We start from the raw sequence: 18,056 nt of genomic DNA, 5'->3' as shown, positions 1-18,056 counted from the left end.
AAATAAAAAGCTGCGTACTCAGCTTAGGGAGGAGAATGGTCCTACAGACATAATTGGTTAAGGCCATAAAGGGTGTTTTCACAATAAATGTCTGCCTTACTTTATTTCCTTAAACAAAGACCAAAAGGAGAATGAAGCGTATCAAATACACATATTGAATGTTTCGTATAGCTTATAGACAAAGAGAGATTTATCCCTCCTAAACTTATTTGCCATTGCTCACTCTTCCTTTCAGACCCCCAATTACTTATTGGGCTGTGCAGTACGGGCTGCAGCAGCTAACGCTTTGCACATTTGCTGGTGTTCGCGGAGGCTCAGTGCTTCAGCCTGAGCTTTCACGTCCCACATTCACCCTGACAGTGTGCAGCTTTCTTCTGTTATGTGCATTGTACAAAGGACCCTGTGGCCTGTGCCTGGACCCTGCAAACACTCTGGAACCCCTGTTCAGGGCAGACATGCTGTAGCCAGAATGGTGATAAGGGGGAACACTCTCCTTATCTCCTACTACATCTGCTCCTGATTAATCTTTTGCCACTTGCCAATGTGCATTGCAACACTAGAGGCTTTCAATACCATCTGCAGCTAATATTCACAACTAGGCGTGGTAAAAAATGACTAACCACACTGTTGCTGAGTACCCTACTGTTAGACAGCCAGGTTTTGATCCGCTGTGCTATCTCTGGATCGTTGTCAGTTTCTCTCACAGAGAACAGACAGATTTTTTTTTTTTTTAACACAGAGCTTTTAGGACATTCTGAGCTGCAGGTGGGGTCAGATGTGGAAGTGATTCACATTGTTACAGACTGTTTCCTAGCCATATGGACCTAGCATCCGTCACTGAGTTAGCCATGGCACAACGAGCTCATTTAGATTTGCAGTTATCAATAATAATAATAATAATAATAATAACTATTTTTATTATTATTCTTCCTTCTGTCCCTGTGCCGTTATGCACATACCCACTTTTCTACTCAGTGCATGTTTTCTTAATAAAATGCCCACCATTTCCTCTAATGGGAAGAGGCTCAGTATGTCTACAGTTCTCCCTCCTCCTTTTACTCTATACATTTTGTTTCCTGTCTTTCATTCGAAATGTCAACATTTTAAACGGCTTTGCAGTAACAGGCAGAACAGCAAAGTGTAGTGATTTGCTGCATGGAGCTAATAGATACTGTCAGCCAATCCACCAGCTTATAAAAATCATATTTATTTAAAACTGCTGGATTTGCTAACTGAAGTGCCATGATCAATCCGCACCCCTCTTTGGTTTTATTCTATTTTTTGATTTCAGCAAAATGAATAGCCTACTGTTTTGTAATTGCTCTTTCATCAGAGATCTATTTTCCTGTTGCTATGACTGCTTGGATCAAAATACAGAATTGAATGCCGAGACCCACAACCTTCCTGGCAGCCTTCCTGTGCGTGAGGTACAATGCACAAATCTCCTTGACATTTAGGAGCTGAGTAACATGTTGAATAAAGTCTGTGCCAAGCATAACCAAGGTCTTAGTTTTCCGCAGGCATAAAAGTTCCACTTCACACATATCAGAGTCGCCCTCTTGGAGGGAAATGGTTAGGTGATAGCATTGAGGAGAGCTATTTTACACAACTTCTTCCCAAACTTTTATTTTACTTCTCTTCCTACTCAGAGTTTGACCTCTTAGATACAGGGTAATGGTATTCTGTGGCTGGCTAGTACAAAATCTCCATGTGAATACCTTCCTACACCAAGTCCCCTAAATTCACATATGTCCTAGCTCTTCCTGTTTGTAATCTGTTGGGATTACAGAGCTGGATTTTACTTTGGAGCACGATGCTGAAATTTACAATATTAAGCTGAATTATTCTTCTCATTTGGGATGAGCACATGAATCACTACGGCACAGTTCTGGACTGCTCCTCATTTCAAATGAGCTGTTCAGAACAGTGCCCTAGTAAATCCCTGAACATTTATATTTTCCTTTGTTACAACAGCTCTTAAATTTAAGAGTGTGGTATTGAATATAATAACGAAGTGTCAAGCTTCATGAATTTAAAAAATTTAAGGAGGTTAGTTTTAAAAACAGCTTAGAAAAAGCCAGTAGAAAATGGTCCTCCATGAGGTGAAATAAACAAAAAACCTGTAAGACAGTCAAAACCAAAATGATTTTTCCTTTCATTCCAGATGCAAAAAAGCCCCACACAGTTACAATCCTGTGAAAAGAGTAGAAGATCAACAACTAGCAAAACACTTTAAAAATCAAAAGGCCACAAAACATATCTTCAAGGTGAAAAAACAAAAAAAAATACTGTGACGTCTGTTGCTTTGAATACAGTCAAGTATTTTTCAGAGCTAACTTTGAGAGACTGTCTATTTTGTTCTGTGACACATTTATGTATTCAGTTTCTTTTACCTAAATTTTAGTGTATCTAATTCTGAACCAAGCAGCATTATTTCCCTTGGAAACAGCATCCTATTCTCTCTCCACAGCATCAGACGATAGCTAGCAGGTGCCACTCTACTACACCAGGCTCAGACTGTATCATATGGTAACATACAAAAACTCTTTTGGACAGTGAATGTATTGGATAGTGCAGATCACTAATTATGACATAATAATACTTTAAATTGTGGAAATAACTAGAAAGAAGCCACCTTCAGGAACTATTAAAATGCAGCTGTACAAGGATACTATAATAAATGACAGCAATATTTTGGCATAGATTTGGGACAAAAAGAGATTGAAATTTCAGTTTGCAGACTGTTTCCAATGATTGATTTTTATTTTATTTTGGATTAATACAACAGAACAGATTTTCTGTCATAATTACAGAAATACTAAGATGAAATACAAACCAGTCCCTCTAAATGGCAAACCTGCACGTGTTCTGAAATGTATCTGCAATGGTGAAGTAGGAGCCAAGAAGCGGTGCAGTGTCTCTTCTTTCTTAGGAGCAGGAAGCCAAATCCTACATGACTCAGAGAAATCACATAAGTAAATTAACAGTGTCATAGAAGGTTGCTAACTCCACCTGTTTAACTGCTGCTAACATGAACTACTAGCATATCCATTTTCTTCTTTTCAGATGGAAAATGTCTAGCTGCAGGGAACTGAACAGACATGTTTTAACATTATGCAGGGTGAAGCATTCACTTCAGTATTTCACAGAAGAACCATATGCAGCACCTGTCTTCAAAAATACCCTCACGAACATAAAGCACATGTGATGACACACACAAAGTACATACAATGCTTAGTTTGCACCTAGTTAAGCACAATTTTTCCTACACACCTAGAAAATTTATATTGTTATTCAAACATAAATGTAATTTAATTCATTGCGGTTTGAAAGGTGTTCTCTAGGCCTAACACCTATTGCCTTTGCAGATGAGAGTATTTGGCCAAGGTTTCCCCACAATTTTACTTTAGTGCACTGAGCTAACTGATCCTCTTGAATGCCTCTGAACATCCATGTGCAGACATGGTACAAATAGCTAAAGCAGGTGGCAAACCAGTTGCACCACTTAGGAAAAAAAAAAAACCAGAAGTCCAACACAGTCCTTGCAGTTTATAATCAGCTTCTCACGAATTTCAGAACACCTAGGAAATACACTTTCTGGGTACATAAATTTTCAAGACCAGGCTCAGGCTTTTTTTTTTTTAATACCAACCTCCTCCTGCTGGACTCCTCACTGCTGATTCTTCGTGATGACAAACAGCCCTTTGCTTTGTCCAGGGCGCTCAGTATATTTTTGAAGGGAAGTTTGAAGAAAATTTTTTCTGTTGTGATATTGTTTTATTTGCTTTTCTAGGGAAGTGAGCATTTGGGTGCACATCTTGTCTATGGAGCTACAGTTTATTGGGTGGAATGTGCAACTCAGACTGTTTTGTAGGTGTCATGGTTTAACCCCAGCCGGCAGCTAAGCACCATGCAGCCGCTCACTCACTCCCCCCATCCACTGGAATGGGGGAGAGAATCAAAAAAACCCACAAACCCCTCGTGGGCTGAGATAAAGACAGTTTAATAGGACAGAAAGGAAGAAAATAGTAATAATGAAAATAATAATAAAATGACAATACTAATGCTAAAAGAATTAGAATATACAAAACAAGTGATGCACAATGTGATTGCTCACCAGTCGTCGACCGATGCCCAGTAGGTTGCCAAGCAGTGATCCGCCCCGGCCAACTCCCCCCAGTTCATATATTGGGCATAACATCATATGCTATGGAAGATCCCTTTGGCCAGTTTGGGTCAGCTGTCCTGGCTGTGTCCCCTCCCACCTTCTTGTGCCCCTCCAGCCTTCTTGCTGGCTGGGCATGAGAAGCTGAAAAATCCTTGACTTAGGATAAACACTACTTAGCGACAGCTGAAAATATCAGTGTGTTATCAACATTATTTTCCTACTAAAACCAAAGCTTAACACTATACCAGCTACTAGGAAGAAAATTAACTCCATCCCAGCTGAAACCAGGACAGTAGGTGAATAAAAAGTCCAGGAGACACCAGGACAAGAGGTACCTATTTGTAGGCATTTTCTCCTGTGATTTGTATGCTGAACTTTTAATTTCTGAAGACAACATGAACAATGCAGAGTGCTCCTGTCTGAGTTCAAGATGGCTTATCTTTAAATATTCTTATTTTTGTTCTTCTCTTGTATCCAGCTAACATGCCGCTGTACGCTGAAGAAGGCTGCTGCCTACCCTGCTGCGGTAACTCTGACCTGGCAGACAGCCCAGATTGCTCTGACTGCAGCAAAAAAACCCAAGGTAGGACCATTCTGAAGAGCAGTACTGGCATTTAAGGGCTTTATGACTGACTGGGCTGACATTTAAAAATGAAATGCAGAAAACAGCAAAAGTGTGCTGCTGAGCTGCAGGCACACAGTGTATTGCTACTGCTCCAACACCAGAATAGGCAGGGCTTTACTCGGATAACAGCAACTGATATGGGAGATGCTACCTTCTCTCACTTACAAATATTGTTTTGAATGTCCATGCTTTTCATAAAGCAGTTGACTAGGAAGTACTTATTTCAATGGATAGCAATCTGTATCATCATGTCAAAATCACCTCATAGACTTTGAAATAGCTACAGCATCTTAGGCACAGAAGACTTGTAGAGTGAAGAAATGTGCTTATTCATTTAGAGAACTCTCTACTAATTTACGGATTTTCTGCTCTGCTGCCTTTCTTACAAAATCACTGCTGTATATTTAGTTATTTCCTAGCATGCTGAGCTCAAGATTTTAGCCAATACCCCCGTGAGAGGGGCATGGTTTCTAAAAACATACTGTTTTTCTAAGGCTTTACGTAAATACTTGGTAAGCTTTTAAGCAGCACTCTAGATGTGCGCTGCTTAAGAGATTACATTTCTGTCCATTGTGCAGAAAGCAAATCCCTTGCCAATACGTATGTGTGTGCATTGTAACTAATACAAACATCTATTCAAACTGTGCATGCGCACACTTACCGAGGACTGTGCCAATCACTACCAAAACATGCAGAGATAAACAAGATGGGTGTATTTATCTACATGGTGAATGTCACTGGGATGGGGTGCCAATAGTTTGCTACTATGGATTTATAGTTGCAAAGCAATTCATAATACAATAGATATTTTACCCAGATTTTCTTTGTTGATATTGTCTGGTGCACCTGTGCTCCTCAAAGCCAACATGTTTTTCCTCACAATCTTGTAGCATGTTTCCCAGTGAAACTGCATCTATGACACAATCTTAAAGATTAATGGTTGTGACTCTCTTCCAAGTACCTCCACTGTATTCATTGTTTGTATGAAAAATACCTGAAATATTGTATGTATCATCAACCTCCAATTAAACTTAATTCCAGTGGTTGTTAAATAATGTTTCATCATGCACATAGATTTTGGATTTACTGCAAAGTGAAAGATAGTCTATAAGTATACCGGCAAAAAGGACTTCTTTTGTCTTTTAAACTGCCTTCTTGGGCTACAGGGAACTGAAATAAGCAGAAAGCATTTACAACAGAAATTTTCCATTTATCTTTTAAATGGTTCAGCACTTTCAAACTATGCCAAAGGGAATAAATAGCACTCAGTGGGTAATTTAAATTACAGAGACACAACAATGTGAGTTTTTGGCATTACAGAAATACAATACATCATACTACAGAAAAGGATGCTCTTTACAGCTCCTTGCTGTGAAAGGACAAATTCTTTGCACAAAACCACATGGCCAGGTGGCTAAGAGAATAGACTGAGCCTTAGAATAGTTCCCTTACATTTCCAATAATAAACAGCTCTAGAACTGTTAATCACTTAGATCTAGCTTTACAAAGGAATTAAATGTGAGAAAGACTAATTTTTATGTTGTAATTCCTTAGTGGATTTTTGTGTATGTGTTAGATACTCCTGAAGACCTCAGAATTCTTCTGTATGTAAGTTTGAAGGAGTTCTGTGGACTCCACTTTGGATTTTAATCTTTTAATCATTGCACTTTCAGTAAGAAAGAAGAATTCAAAATCATGTGACAGATTAAAAAGGACAAAATAATAAGGACCTGTATTTATCAAAAGCAATATAATAACAAGGTACTTTGGAAAGGCACATCCGATCTGTGACTCCAACTCAAGTTCTTATCTGGAGGAGTTCTCCATGAAAAACAAAGAAACAAAAAGAATGAAAAATAAACTCAAAAGGTGATGCTGAAAAAGACTATTTGTGATATCCTGCTCTCCTACACTTGTTTGGATTAATATTATGCTTTATCACTGTTAGTGGTTTATATAACCTGACTCCTATCAAATTTCAAAGGCTTAATCCAAGGTACATCTGAGCAGCCTTAAATCCCTGCAAGAAAGAGATGTAGCAAGCATTTTGTTTAGGGGCTCTCAGACTAACATCATCACTATTTTACAAAAACTTTTGTATATATGGTAACCCTGAATGGTTAAAAAACCACAAACACACAAAACCAAACAAAAAAACCTCAAAAAAAACCCAAATAAACATTCATTTTTAAAAAATCTGTTTCTTAAAATAATTTGGTCTAAATTAGTGCAAGTAAGACTGGAACAAAACTACATTTCTGAGTATGCATCCAAAAAATGAAGAGTTCTGAATTCTTCTCAAATGCCAATTCTTTTCAGAGGTTCTTTCCTTTGGTTTGGGCATAAATTCAAAACATGGTTGAAATGTTATCAGCTGCAGGAGATAAGCAGTACTAGTATCTTCTTTCCTCCCAGAAAAGCAGTGCTTTTGGCAGGATTCAAATGACAGCTTGGAAAAGAAGCCTGCTCCTAAAAGGCAGCAGGAAGATTGCGTGATTTTATGCTCTATGGGTAAGGTGAAAATGTCCATGTTTTACAAGATGGCAGACAATTGCCTTGAAGGGGTCTTCTTGAAAGACCAACAACTTGAAAGACCAACTTCTTGAAAGACCAACCAATGGATAACATTAGAAGGACACAGTATGAGGAAGATAATTGTGAGGAAGACTTTTTTTTTAGGTGGCATTTTAAAAATAGTGGTCAAAGATGCCCAAAGTAGAGACCTACAGAGATATATCAATTTCATAGTGTTTTCAATTAGAACTGCCTGCTGAGAGTGCACAGGGAGACCAAGAAGAATCATAAACTTTATAAAAGGCTATTTGTCCAACAGCTACTGACTCAGAGGGAATTGTTCATTAATCACTGACACCTCTGGAGAAAGTTCATAAAAAACGGTACAACCAAGAAAACCAATAATAAATACAGACAGAACATAGCACAAAAGGATCTGAAACACTACCTTCTATTTTATGGGCTTATTGTGTCTGTGCCTTTTACACTGTCCTGAAAAATAAGCTAGAGAAATTCAAATTCAGAGCTGTTCAAATCCACAAATCCTGAACCCACAAAGCCAATGCTTCTTCTCTCTATCCTCCTGGCTTCTCCAGCCACCATACTGAGAAAGATTTCCTGAAAGAAACAAATATATTTAAAAAACAAAAATGTTTCACAAGCTTTTCTTCATCTCAAGGCCTTTTTCTGTTTTCTTCTTTCCTCACCCTGTAAGCCTTTCTTTGCTATTCTCATTTATCTATGGAGTTTCCCAAGCTCTAAGCAGTTCTTTAGCTAGTTGTACTTTTTTCTCCTAGGCAATTATCTCTTATTACTCTCTCATTAATAATGCTCTTTCAAAATGATCTTGTAAATTCACATCTCCTGCACAGTTTTACCACACACTCACCTCCCACGTAATCCTGTAATTTAATTTCAAAGGGAAGTGTAGGCTACCAGTGCTCTTTATCCTTTCTCTTTCCAATGGAGTGTATGTATATAGGGAAGATTTTCCTCTTCCGTGACTCTATTCTGAAGTTTTGCTAGAAAGGAAGTGAAGGAAAGCAAACTGTAGGAGTTACAGTCTAGGTGCCTTGAGGCCCAGCTCTCCTTCCCCCACAGGCTAGTCCCTAAATCAGACTGCATTTTTGCAGTACACCATGCAATTGCCTCCGGGTCTTGTATGACCATTACATGACTTCTGGCTAAGGACTCAGGCTGGAATTTCAAACCAAAGAGAGCAATAAAAATATTAAAAACTCAACTACGTAAGTTACCATAGAAGCATTTCAAATGGATTTTGAGACATTCGGTTTTCTCATGACAAATGACAGGTATTTCAAGAGAAATATGTATTTGTGTTATATATATGGGGAAGGGAGGGAAGAAAGGTACATTTCTTTCAGCAAAATAGAGCTGTGTTAACCATAGAGTTTTCATCTACCCTCAACCTAAAAAAACACAAGTGTGGTTTCAAGCCTGAATTTTAAGGAATAACCAGACGTGCAACGTGATGAGGAATAGACAGATGTTCTGAGGGTTCAAAAGGACTCCTGAATAGAAAGACTAAGAAGTTTTTTCCACTGTGACTCATTTTTTTTCTACTTAGTAGGTATATGGCAACACTAAAGATGCTAGGATTAGGAATTAGGGTTTAAAAGCTCATTTCAAGTGCTGAATAAATTTAATACAAAATATCGTAATAGCAGTATTACCTTTTCAAGAACGTACAGATGGATACATAAGCTATCACTTCTGCAATCAAAAAACAGATGACTGAAGATTCCGGCTGGACGTACGTATTTGCAATGAACTAGATAAATTTATAGACATTAAGATCCAAAATTAACAGTAGACATCATATGCACATGTAACTTCTGCTCTCTTTCCAAGTAAGTACGATATGTTCCTACTTTTATTGGTTGTTTCCTACTGCTCAGAAATATTTAGGGGGTTGCCTAATACATGTCTAAAAACTGATTTTAACAAATCTCCCGAGACTTCATTAATTGTGAACACAACGGAAGATTCTTCCCTAGGAAAGTATATAACGTTGTAAAGTAGGTAGCATTTCCAACTTTTTTCCATTGTCCCTTTTCAGAATAGATTTAAGCAGGAGGCAGACCTCCTTAACCAACAAAACAGATGCATTTTTTTTCCTTTGCATGATTTTGCAGATTTACATTACACGTTCAATTGAGTATTAAAAAGGGAAATAAATGTTCTTTTATGGTTCCTCATTTATATTATCTATTCAGCATCTAGATAAGCACTTGCCTTTTTCATGAAGAGTTCCCATTATGTTAAACTGTTCTTCCTCATTTTTTTTGTTGAGTTCCTCCATCCTCACTGCATGTGCCATGACCAAAATCCCCATTCAGTTACTTTGCTGTATTCTTTCTTCTCTTTCTTGTCACTTAACATCATCTTCAATTCAAAATTTTTGGTTTTTTTCCTGGTTTTTATGCAAAAAACTAATTCCCTCACCTAGGTTCTCATAATTAGGAAACAAAAATGCCAAATACAAATCTTACTGTATTCATTGATTGCACTGAATTGTGCCTTCCTCTTTCACTTATGAATCTTAGCACCATGGAAGAAGCAAACCAACTGCAAACTTAAGAACACACAAAAGATACTAAGCACTTGGCTATTCTGAGCCACAAACAAGAAGCCAAAATTAATTCCCAACCATTATAGATCAAGATAGAGATTATTACCTTCAGTTACACACTTAATTAGATAATAACTGCCATTATTAGTAATGTTTTTAAAGCTCCAGCCTATTTAAAAAACAAAAGAGGCCACAAATCTACCCAAATGTTCCTCTGGAAGAGTAGATAACATAAGTTTTCCAACCATCACACTAGCAAGTATGGCCTTCTGCTTATTAGGGTTTTTTTCCAACCCTTCTCCTCCCTTCAGAAAATACAAGCATGTGTGGAAAAAAGGTTATACCTCTATATGAAGCATATTGATTACAAAAGACATCTGAAGGCATTGTGATATTTTTAAATTTTTTTTTTTAATTCCAAAATACAACTAGTAGAAAATCTAGATGCTTGGAAATGACAGTGCTGAGTGTTGAAAAAAGCCCTGAACAACGTAGATGCGTGAGGATTTCTCTCTCTCAAATCCATACCTTCAGTCTGAGCACTCTGTTGTTAAAGGCATGATTTCTGACAGATACCAGCCTACACTGGAGAGTCCACTGCATGTGACATAAAAAAAGCAACCCTTACCGCATATACCAATATTGATACATTCTTTCTTGATGTAACTTCAGTGATGCTAGGCAGAGGTTATATAAAGGTCTACATATAAACAGTTGCCAAGAGTGGAAGTATGAGAGGAACTTTTTCCCCAGAGAGGCCAGAGCCACAACAACGTGTTTTAAGATACAGGTTTGACTCTCCTTCAGCAGCAGTAGATAAATCCTTGCCCTGACCTAGATGAATGTTTAGCAGTTGAAGCAGAACATAGAAGAATGCAACTTCTTCCATCTGAATCCTAAAAGAAACAAGCAGTTTTAAAAATTTTGAGAGAAAGTGTATAGACAAATTGATTCACAGGTTTCAGGCTGTGAATTCTAAGGCTGTAGCTCCCACAAGTTCTGACTAAAGCACAAAAGTCCCCAGAGTGGGGCCAGTTTTCAGGCACACTAGGAAGGTTGAACAACATCTCACTACTCTTTTCTGTCAGTCTAGCTTTTTAGAATGTCACCCCCACAAAGCTTTGTGTAAGACTGAGACAAATAACTTTGCTCGGCATGGCAAAGGAAAGGAAACCCGTGACAAGAAGGATAACTTTGTCAATTACAGTTCCTTTATTAATGGTACAGTGCAGCAACATAAACTGAAATAAATACAGTTATTTGTACATAATACAAAAATATAACCCTTCATAAAGTTTATACTGTGCTAAGAATTATGTATTGAGTTTAAACAGTTGATATATAACATTTTCTCTTAAATAATGTGGACAGGTACACTCAGCCAAATGAATGTAGTAACATTTTCTCTAATATGAAGACAAACACAGGAAGAGCAGTTTATTAGTTTAGTGTATCCATACATCACACCTCAGCTAAGATTTGAGAGCAAGCTAACAGTTTTTCAAGTTTTCCCTTTAACATTGTTCTCTATTGATAGCACACAGTGGTTCTATAATCAAACCGTGAATTGAATTTTTGATAGTAGTATTTATTAGCAGATACAGAAAAGTATTATTCAGACAATCAGCTTAAGGCACCATGGTTTACACAACAGACACATGAAACTACTGGCAAAAAACAATTTTAAAGGAAGGCTATGAGTGTTTAGCTACAGTACCATGATGAACAGCCATCTATTCTTTAAATACATTCTTGACAATATATTCAGTTGACTAGTGTGGCTTTTGTTTATCCTTTAAAAAAAAAGAAGTAAAATATAAGATTTTTATATTATTATAATCTCAAGAATGCCTCAAATCTTTGCAAAAAAAATTTCTCCCTTCATCCCTCCATTTTAAAATGTAAAATATCCAACTGTCACTCTTGCAAGACAATTCTTTTACAGACTTTTTAGAAATACAGTTTCCAACACGTTATATAGTAGAAGTCCACTAAATTATTTTGTTCTCCTTTAAAAGAAAGTATATCTAACTGCTGCTAACTGCCCCATGCAATTCTGTAGTCCGTCTGTCTCTGCTGTCAACAGCACTGGTGAATAATTCATTTAAATGGAATCACGTTTCTCCTGAAGTCCTACAGAGCAAACACGAGTCCTGGATTTGCTCAAGACCTCTTCCCTAATAATATCCCATGATATTAGCTGAAAGTTGAAACAATACGAAGTGGAACTAACATCCTGACACCACCTGCCACAAAGACCCAAATGGCTACCTTGTTAAAACTCTCTTAAACCCTAGAGTGAAAAGTAGGATTCAAATAGGATAGGACAAGGAGTAAATTCATAAAATTGCACTACAGAAATTGGGCATTCCAAATTGTACATGGTAGTTCAGACACAGAACTACAGTTGAGACATATCCCCAGAGCCATTCTGAATTTCAGAAAACGTTCCAGCCACATCACAAGCTGACGTCAAAAGATTATGAACATGACAAAGTCACTGCAGCTTACCTAGTTCCACTCACTGAGTAGGGGACAGAAAAAATTATCAGAGGAAAAAAGAGACTAGGTCTGGAATCACACATTACACACTTTAAGAAGTATTTTCCAAATTACTATCAATTCTGAAAATACCCACTCCATTTATCTATCCCTACATTTCAGAGTAGGACCAGCTGCAATTACTTGTAATAAATAACTAATACCCACTACAGAGTTGATATATTATTCCATGAATCCCCAAAGGCTTTCATTTGTGTATTGATCTACTTGGTCAGCCAAAACCTTGGCTCTTACCTGCACTTGGTGCAGAGAGTTGATGAGATTTTTCTATGCCTTACAATAACGTCAGTCTTCAAGTCAGCCATTTTATTGCCAGTGCAGTGAATAACCCCAAGGTTCTCCTCATTTTCCTATGACAAATGCCAGCAGCACATAAAATGCAAAGGTGCCTTTCATTACCTCTTTTGCCTTAAGGCCCAACGAGCAGAAGTCTTGTTATACTGTTTCTGCATCTTTTGTGCCTGAACCTTTAAATTTTAACAACTTTCACGCTGTCATTCATTTCCTGAATTTCAGTGAAACAATTCCTCAGAAGTAAACTACACAGGTCATATGTTGTCATATGTACAGTCAACTATGAAGAAGTGTATTTCAGATTCCAGTAACTCAATGAGCAACAGTGACTTCCTCCTTTTCAAATAAACTTAAAATAAATAATTTCAACTAAAATAACAGCTTCAACCATGACAGCTGTGTAGCATGTAAGAAAAATTAAGAACTATAGAGAATTAATCTTGCTATTGTTAGCTAATCAATGGCTTCCTGCACCACAGGAAATTTCGGACTCAATCAACAGCAAAACTTTCTAAGCTACTAGCTAAAATCCAGATGTAAGAATGACATAAAACTGGGAAAAGAGGTTGGAATAACATTCTGTGTGTTAAAAACAGACATTCTTCACTTAAGTGAACTACACATACCTTAGGGTCAGAAGAGGTCACAATTAACTTTGGTCATGTTCTGCATGTGCTCAGATGTCTGAACAACTGGTAACTTTAGGATACACAATTTATCTGTACGGACCTAAACCAGCCTTCTACTCCTTTTGAGTGACTGGGTTAATGATGAATTAACACAAGGAAACTGAAATCATCTTGTATGGTTGGTTCCAACCTCAGTTACCTAAACAGACATATGACAACAAAGTACCTATAAAAGCAGTGCAAATATAAAAGCTCCACGACAGGGGAGAAAAAAAAAAAAAGGGCAAGAAAAAAAAAGCCGCATGGGTTTGCTCAGTGATTGTTCACTATTTTGCCTTCTGGCAGATGAAAGAAGTTATCATCTTTGAGTTTAAGATGTTCTGGTAAATCTAGCTGTCTTTTTGCTTCTTCAATGTCTTCCTGAATTGCTGAAATGAGCGCCTCTGAAAAAGATAAGAATAGGGATATTTAAAAGTTGGTTTGAATTCTGAACACACAATAGCAAGTGAAAATAAGGTGTACTACAGAATACCAGACAACAATCACAGAAGTAGAATATAATTACTACCACAAGGTTTGAAAGGCAAAATTCTTTGGTTTTAAAATGCCTTTTTTTTTTTCCTTTAAACACGCCAGAGTTACATTTTTCACCATTATAAGCACCACCCTCTCCTTGTTCCAAACGACATTTTAGCAAAAGATCAACAGTTTCATGAAGTGTTTCAATTCTAACAGAGCAACATCTTAAAAAGAAATTAACAGACTAGCCTGATGCTTTTATGACAAGCCCGTGATTTCAAAATTACTCCTCAGACAAGTGACACAACAATACAATTTTTTAGTGTTATACATTGGAAGATGTGGGGGTATGTTTTTGGGTTTTTTAATTAAACCAACTTGTACATTTAGCTTATGAAAACATTTTACTGAAATTTCAAAGGTTAACAGATAAAACATCTCATTATGGAAAGAGAGACAGTGAGACAGTGAAGACACAGTACTTGCATGAATAAAACAGATAAGAGACTAGTTTGAGAGAGACCTGCAATACTGACCTAAGGAATCAAAGTTTTTTTCCGGTCGAATATATCCAGTTATGACTATACTAAGAATTTCTCCGTAAAAGTCTTCTTTGAAGGTGTGGATAATGTGCGTTTCCTAAAGGAAGAGAAATAAGTTGGCATTTATGATGCACTTTGAGTTTATTTCCCTCACTGTAAGGAGGTACAGCTAATATCCCTAATTCAAATTCTCCCCAACACATACCAATAAAAGGGATATTTAGTTTAGCATGTATAATGCAAGATTAAAAGGCATGGGCTTTTGCTTATGTTAGGAAAGAGAACTGTACTTTGCATGGAATTTAAGAAAAATTACTCACTTAAGAGTATTCTGATAGCCAAAAAAAAGAAAAGAAAGCCATTACTCAGGAGAAACGCTCCACTTCTCCTCGGAGGTAAGATTTCCAAGGCAGCAAATCACAAAAAAAGCTTAATGTTTCATCTTTAAGTTGATGCATCCAAATAACTGTGAAGACTTTGATTGAAATACTTCGCTTAAGGAGAGCTTTTACAACCAGCTCACATGGGAACTGAATAATAAAATTCAAGAAGGAGTGAAGGCTGAGAGAGTTCCATCTTACGCTCAAAACCATTTTATGCACATCTCCCTCTCCAACATAGGCCCACCCATAGCATATATCAGTGGAGATATCAGATGGAAAGCTTTTGACTACTTGCTCAGAAAAGTTATCTGCGAAAATTTTAACAAATATACATTTGCATAAGACAAGCACATTACGGAGTCTTCAAACACTTAGAACCTTAGAAGCAGAGATTCACGCCCAAATAGAAGTGGTTTAAACAATTAAAGCAGAGCTCTGCAAGACTCAGGAAAAGCACCAGTACCTGACAGCAAGAAAAACACAGCTGTCACAGCTCAGAATTTTAACTCAACTCCTCCATTCTATTATTATGTACCTTCGAATTTAAGATGCCCCAATGTCTCTTATTTGAAACGTAGATAGATTGCAGAGAACAATAGATTAGTATGTTCCAGCTCATGGTAGGGCTCTCATAATCTATTAAGCTCATGTTTAGCTAGCTATCAGCACCATAAGTAACCACCCCTTCAGAAATACTGTTAAATTTTTATTTTGGAAATATTTAAGTAATGATGGAATAGAAAGAAGAAAATAAACTTCATTCACCTGCAGCTGCATACTCTCTGGCTACTGAGAGTATTTTCTCTTCAGAATACAAGCATATAATATAGACACCAAATACATTTCTAAGAGCAAACAGAATTTCTAGATCTCATTTATGGATCAAATTCTGCTTATCTTATTCAAATTCAACATCTGGCTCATTTATTATAATAAAAATATCACACAAAGCAAAATTCTTACCACTGATTTCTTAATATTCTTATAGAAAGGATTCCATCCTATGCTCAAAACCATTTTATGCACATCTCCATTTCCAACACAGGCCCATCCATAGTATATACCAGTAGAGATATCAGATGGAAAGCTTTCAACTACTTGCTCAGAAAAGTTAGCTGCAAAAATTTTAGAAAGTGTAAAGTGTGAGTGACTTTGTGTAAGTCAAGGACATAACAGAATCTTCAAACACTTAAAAGCCAAACTCTGCCTACATACTATTTACAAACATAACACCAATGATGATGAGAATGATGCAACGTGCCATTTGGCAGAGTACAAAATACAAAACAGCTTCATAAAATTCAGTCCCTGTGGCAATACGAGAGTTATCACATCTCTTATGCATACTATATTTTAGTTACACACATTCTCTTCTGGGGTAATAATTAATAAATATGTAATACATCCAGTCAGAACGCATTTCACTCTTATGATAACTACCACAGCTTTAACATGGTGAAAGATGAGGAAAAAAAAAAATGAAGTTTCTTCTGCACTGTAAAATAGCATCTCAGAACTATTTACTTGTTAGTAAAATAATTACTCATGGAATAAAATATGTAGAAATAAATGAAATTATGATTTAGTCACCTGTCAATTTTGTAGAAGTTGCCTTTCAGAGGCATCTGTGGATTTCTGGGATTTTCTTTGAAAACTATGTATCTAAAGTAAAATAAATTCCCTTCTGACTGAACCTAACCTTCTTTCAAAATTACTATCCTACTTCTGCTTCCCACATGAGTAGATCTCTTCATGCAAGACATTAAGTTGATTTGAAAGAACGTACGGTTACTGAAATTTTATCAAAGCTCACAAGCAGTAACAACTTCCCTCCCCTATTCCTTGATATGAATGCACCATTCATACACAATCAAGAGAAAAATGCAAAATTATTAACAGATGTTGTCAGAAATCCAGCACCTCAGGATTGGTTCCATAAAGTTTCCTTATCTGCTAGGAGTAGTACAACATGACTGTTGACTTCAGTGTCTGTTTAAGACAGGCCAAAATTCGTTTGAGTTACATATCTATCTGTATTTAGCCAACTGAAACAGAGGTGAGCAATAGGAAAATATCTTTCTTTGTAGGCCAAGTCCACCTGCTCTGTTTTTTAACCTCTACATTATTCCCCTTGAACTTCCTTCCTTACAGCTACTCCCAATGCCTACTCCCTTTCTTGTTCTAATCTGAGGTTTATGTGAACGGATATTTTCCAAGCTGCCACACCACAACACCGTGCATGTGATCGCCTATCTACATCCTGTACATCATCATGTCGATCATTAGATAATTAAACGAACAAAAAACAAGACTGAAAGAAAACCGCTTAACAGAACGGGGGGAAATAACACAAAGAAGGGTACAAGACTCTAAGCAATCTAGGAAAAAAAAAAAAAGTCAGAAAAATGCTAACACGGAACAAGCCAAGCCTATTTACAGAACGAGCAAGTCATGCCAACAGCGCAATGGTGCGGGACAGCTGGGCGCCTCCCGAGTTCAAAGGAGCTTAGACACCGGCAACCGAGCTCCCGCAGCTCTGTTCGGCAGGAGAACCAGACGCCCGCGCCCCTCCGCCGCGGGAGCACGGCACGTCGCCGCTCAGGCGGCCTGAGCCCTGCAGGCTGCGGAACCCCCCCGGGCCCGCGGTCTCACCGGCGGGTGCACTCCAGCCACCCCGCGGGCCCGGGACAGGGACCCGGTGCGGACCACCGGCCCCGCGCAGGGTGGCCAAGGCCGGGCCGAGCCCGGCTCTGCCGCGGCGAACACCTCGCCGGTGGCCTTCACGGGAGGCGTCACCCTCGCCCCGCCGGAGGAAGCGGCGCCGCCCCGCCCCGGTCCCCCGCGCACCCCGCTCACCGGTGGGGATGCCCAGCTCCTTGGAGCCCCTGCCGAAGCCCTTCACCACCTCCCCGCGGCAGAAGTACGGCAGGTGCCTCATGGCGGCCGGCGGGGCGAGCACGCGACGCCGGCGAGAGCCGCCAGCGGCTCCCGGCCCGACTCTCCACGGACCGGCTTCCGCCCGCGCGCAGCCCTCCCCACCACCTTGCTCTAGGCGGTACCAAAAAGAGGGGAGGAATTAAGTGGAGCTTTCCAGTTTTCAATTGATGCAACTCTCTGGTAGGCACCTGTCTCCCTCAAGAATGGACTTGCCCACACCGCTACGTCCACCCCACCCATGGAGGGGGTTTGCGCATGCTCAGTCTGCCGCGTAGCTGCGTCTGTGGGCG

General features: G+C 38.5%; 1 protein-coding gene across 1 annotated transcript; it reads right to left on the bottom strand.

Moving 5' to 3' along the window:
- Positions 1-11,089: 11,089 nt before the first annotated feature.
- LOC127027822 (riboflavin kinase-like) lies at positions 11,090-17,793 on the bottom strand. The gene is made up of 4 exons (XM_050913678.1): positions 17,686-17,793; positions 15,793-15,944; positions 14,441-14,543; positions 11,090-13,828 (listed from the first exon to the last, which is right to left on the bottom strand). The coding sequence occupies exons 1-4, from the start codon at positions 17,765-17,767 to the stop codon at positions 13,698-13,700; spliced, it is 468 nt and encodes a 155-aa protein (XP_050769635.1). The 5' UTR covers positions 17,768-17,793; the 3' UTR covers positions 11,090-13,697.
- Between the last annotated feature and the right edge of the window lie 263 nt (positions 17,794-18,056).

The sequence above is a fragment of the Gymnogyps californianus genome, chromosome Z (assembly GCF_018139145.2).
Source record: "Gymnogyps californianus isolate 813 chromosome Z, ASM1813914v2, whole genome shotgun sequence".
Taxonomy (NCBI): domain Eukaryota; kingdom Metazoa; phylum Chordata; class Aves; order Accipitriformes; family Cathartidae; genus Gymnogyps; species Gymnogyps californianus.
Note: the sequence above shows the minus strand (reverse complement) of the source record. Positions and strands in the feature narration are given on the sequence as shown.

Coding starts and splice junctions, on each gene's coding strand:
- LOC127027822 (XM_050913678.1), bottom strand. CDS start 17,767: ATGAGGCACCTGCCGTACTTCTGCCGCGGGGAGGTGGTGAAGGGCTTC. Junction 14,544..15,792: donor AGAATATTAAGAAATCAGTG/GTAAGAATTTTG, acceptor CTCTTCCTTTAG/GAAACGCACATTATCCACAC. Junction 13,829..14,440: donor AAAAAACTTTGATTCCTTAG/GTCAGTATTGCA, acceptor TATCTTTTTCAG/AGGCGCTCATTTCAGCAATT.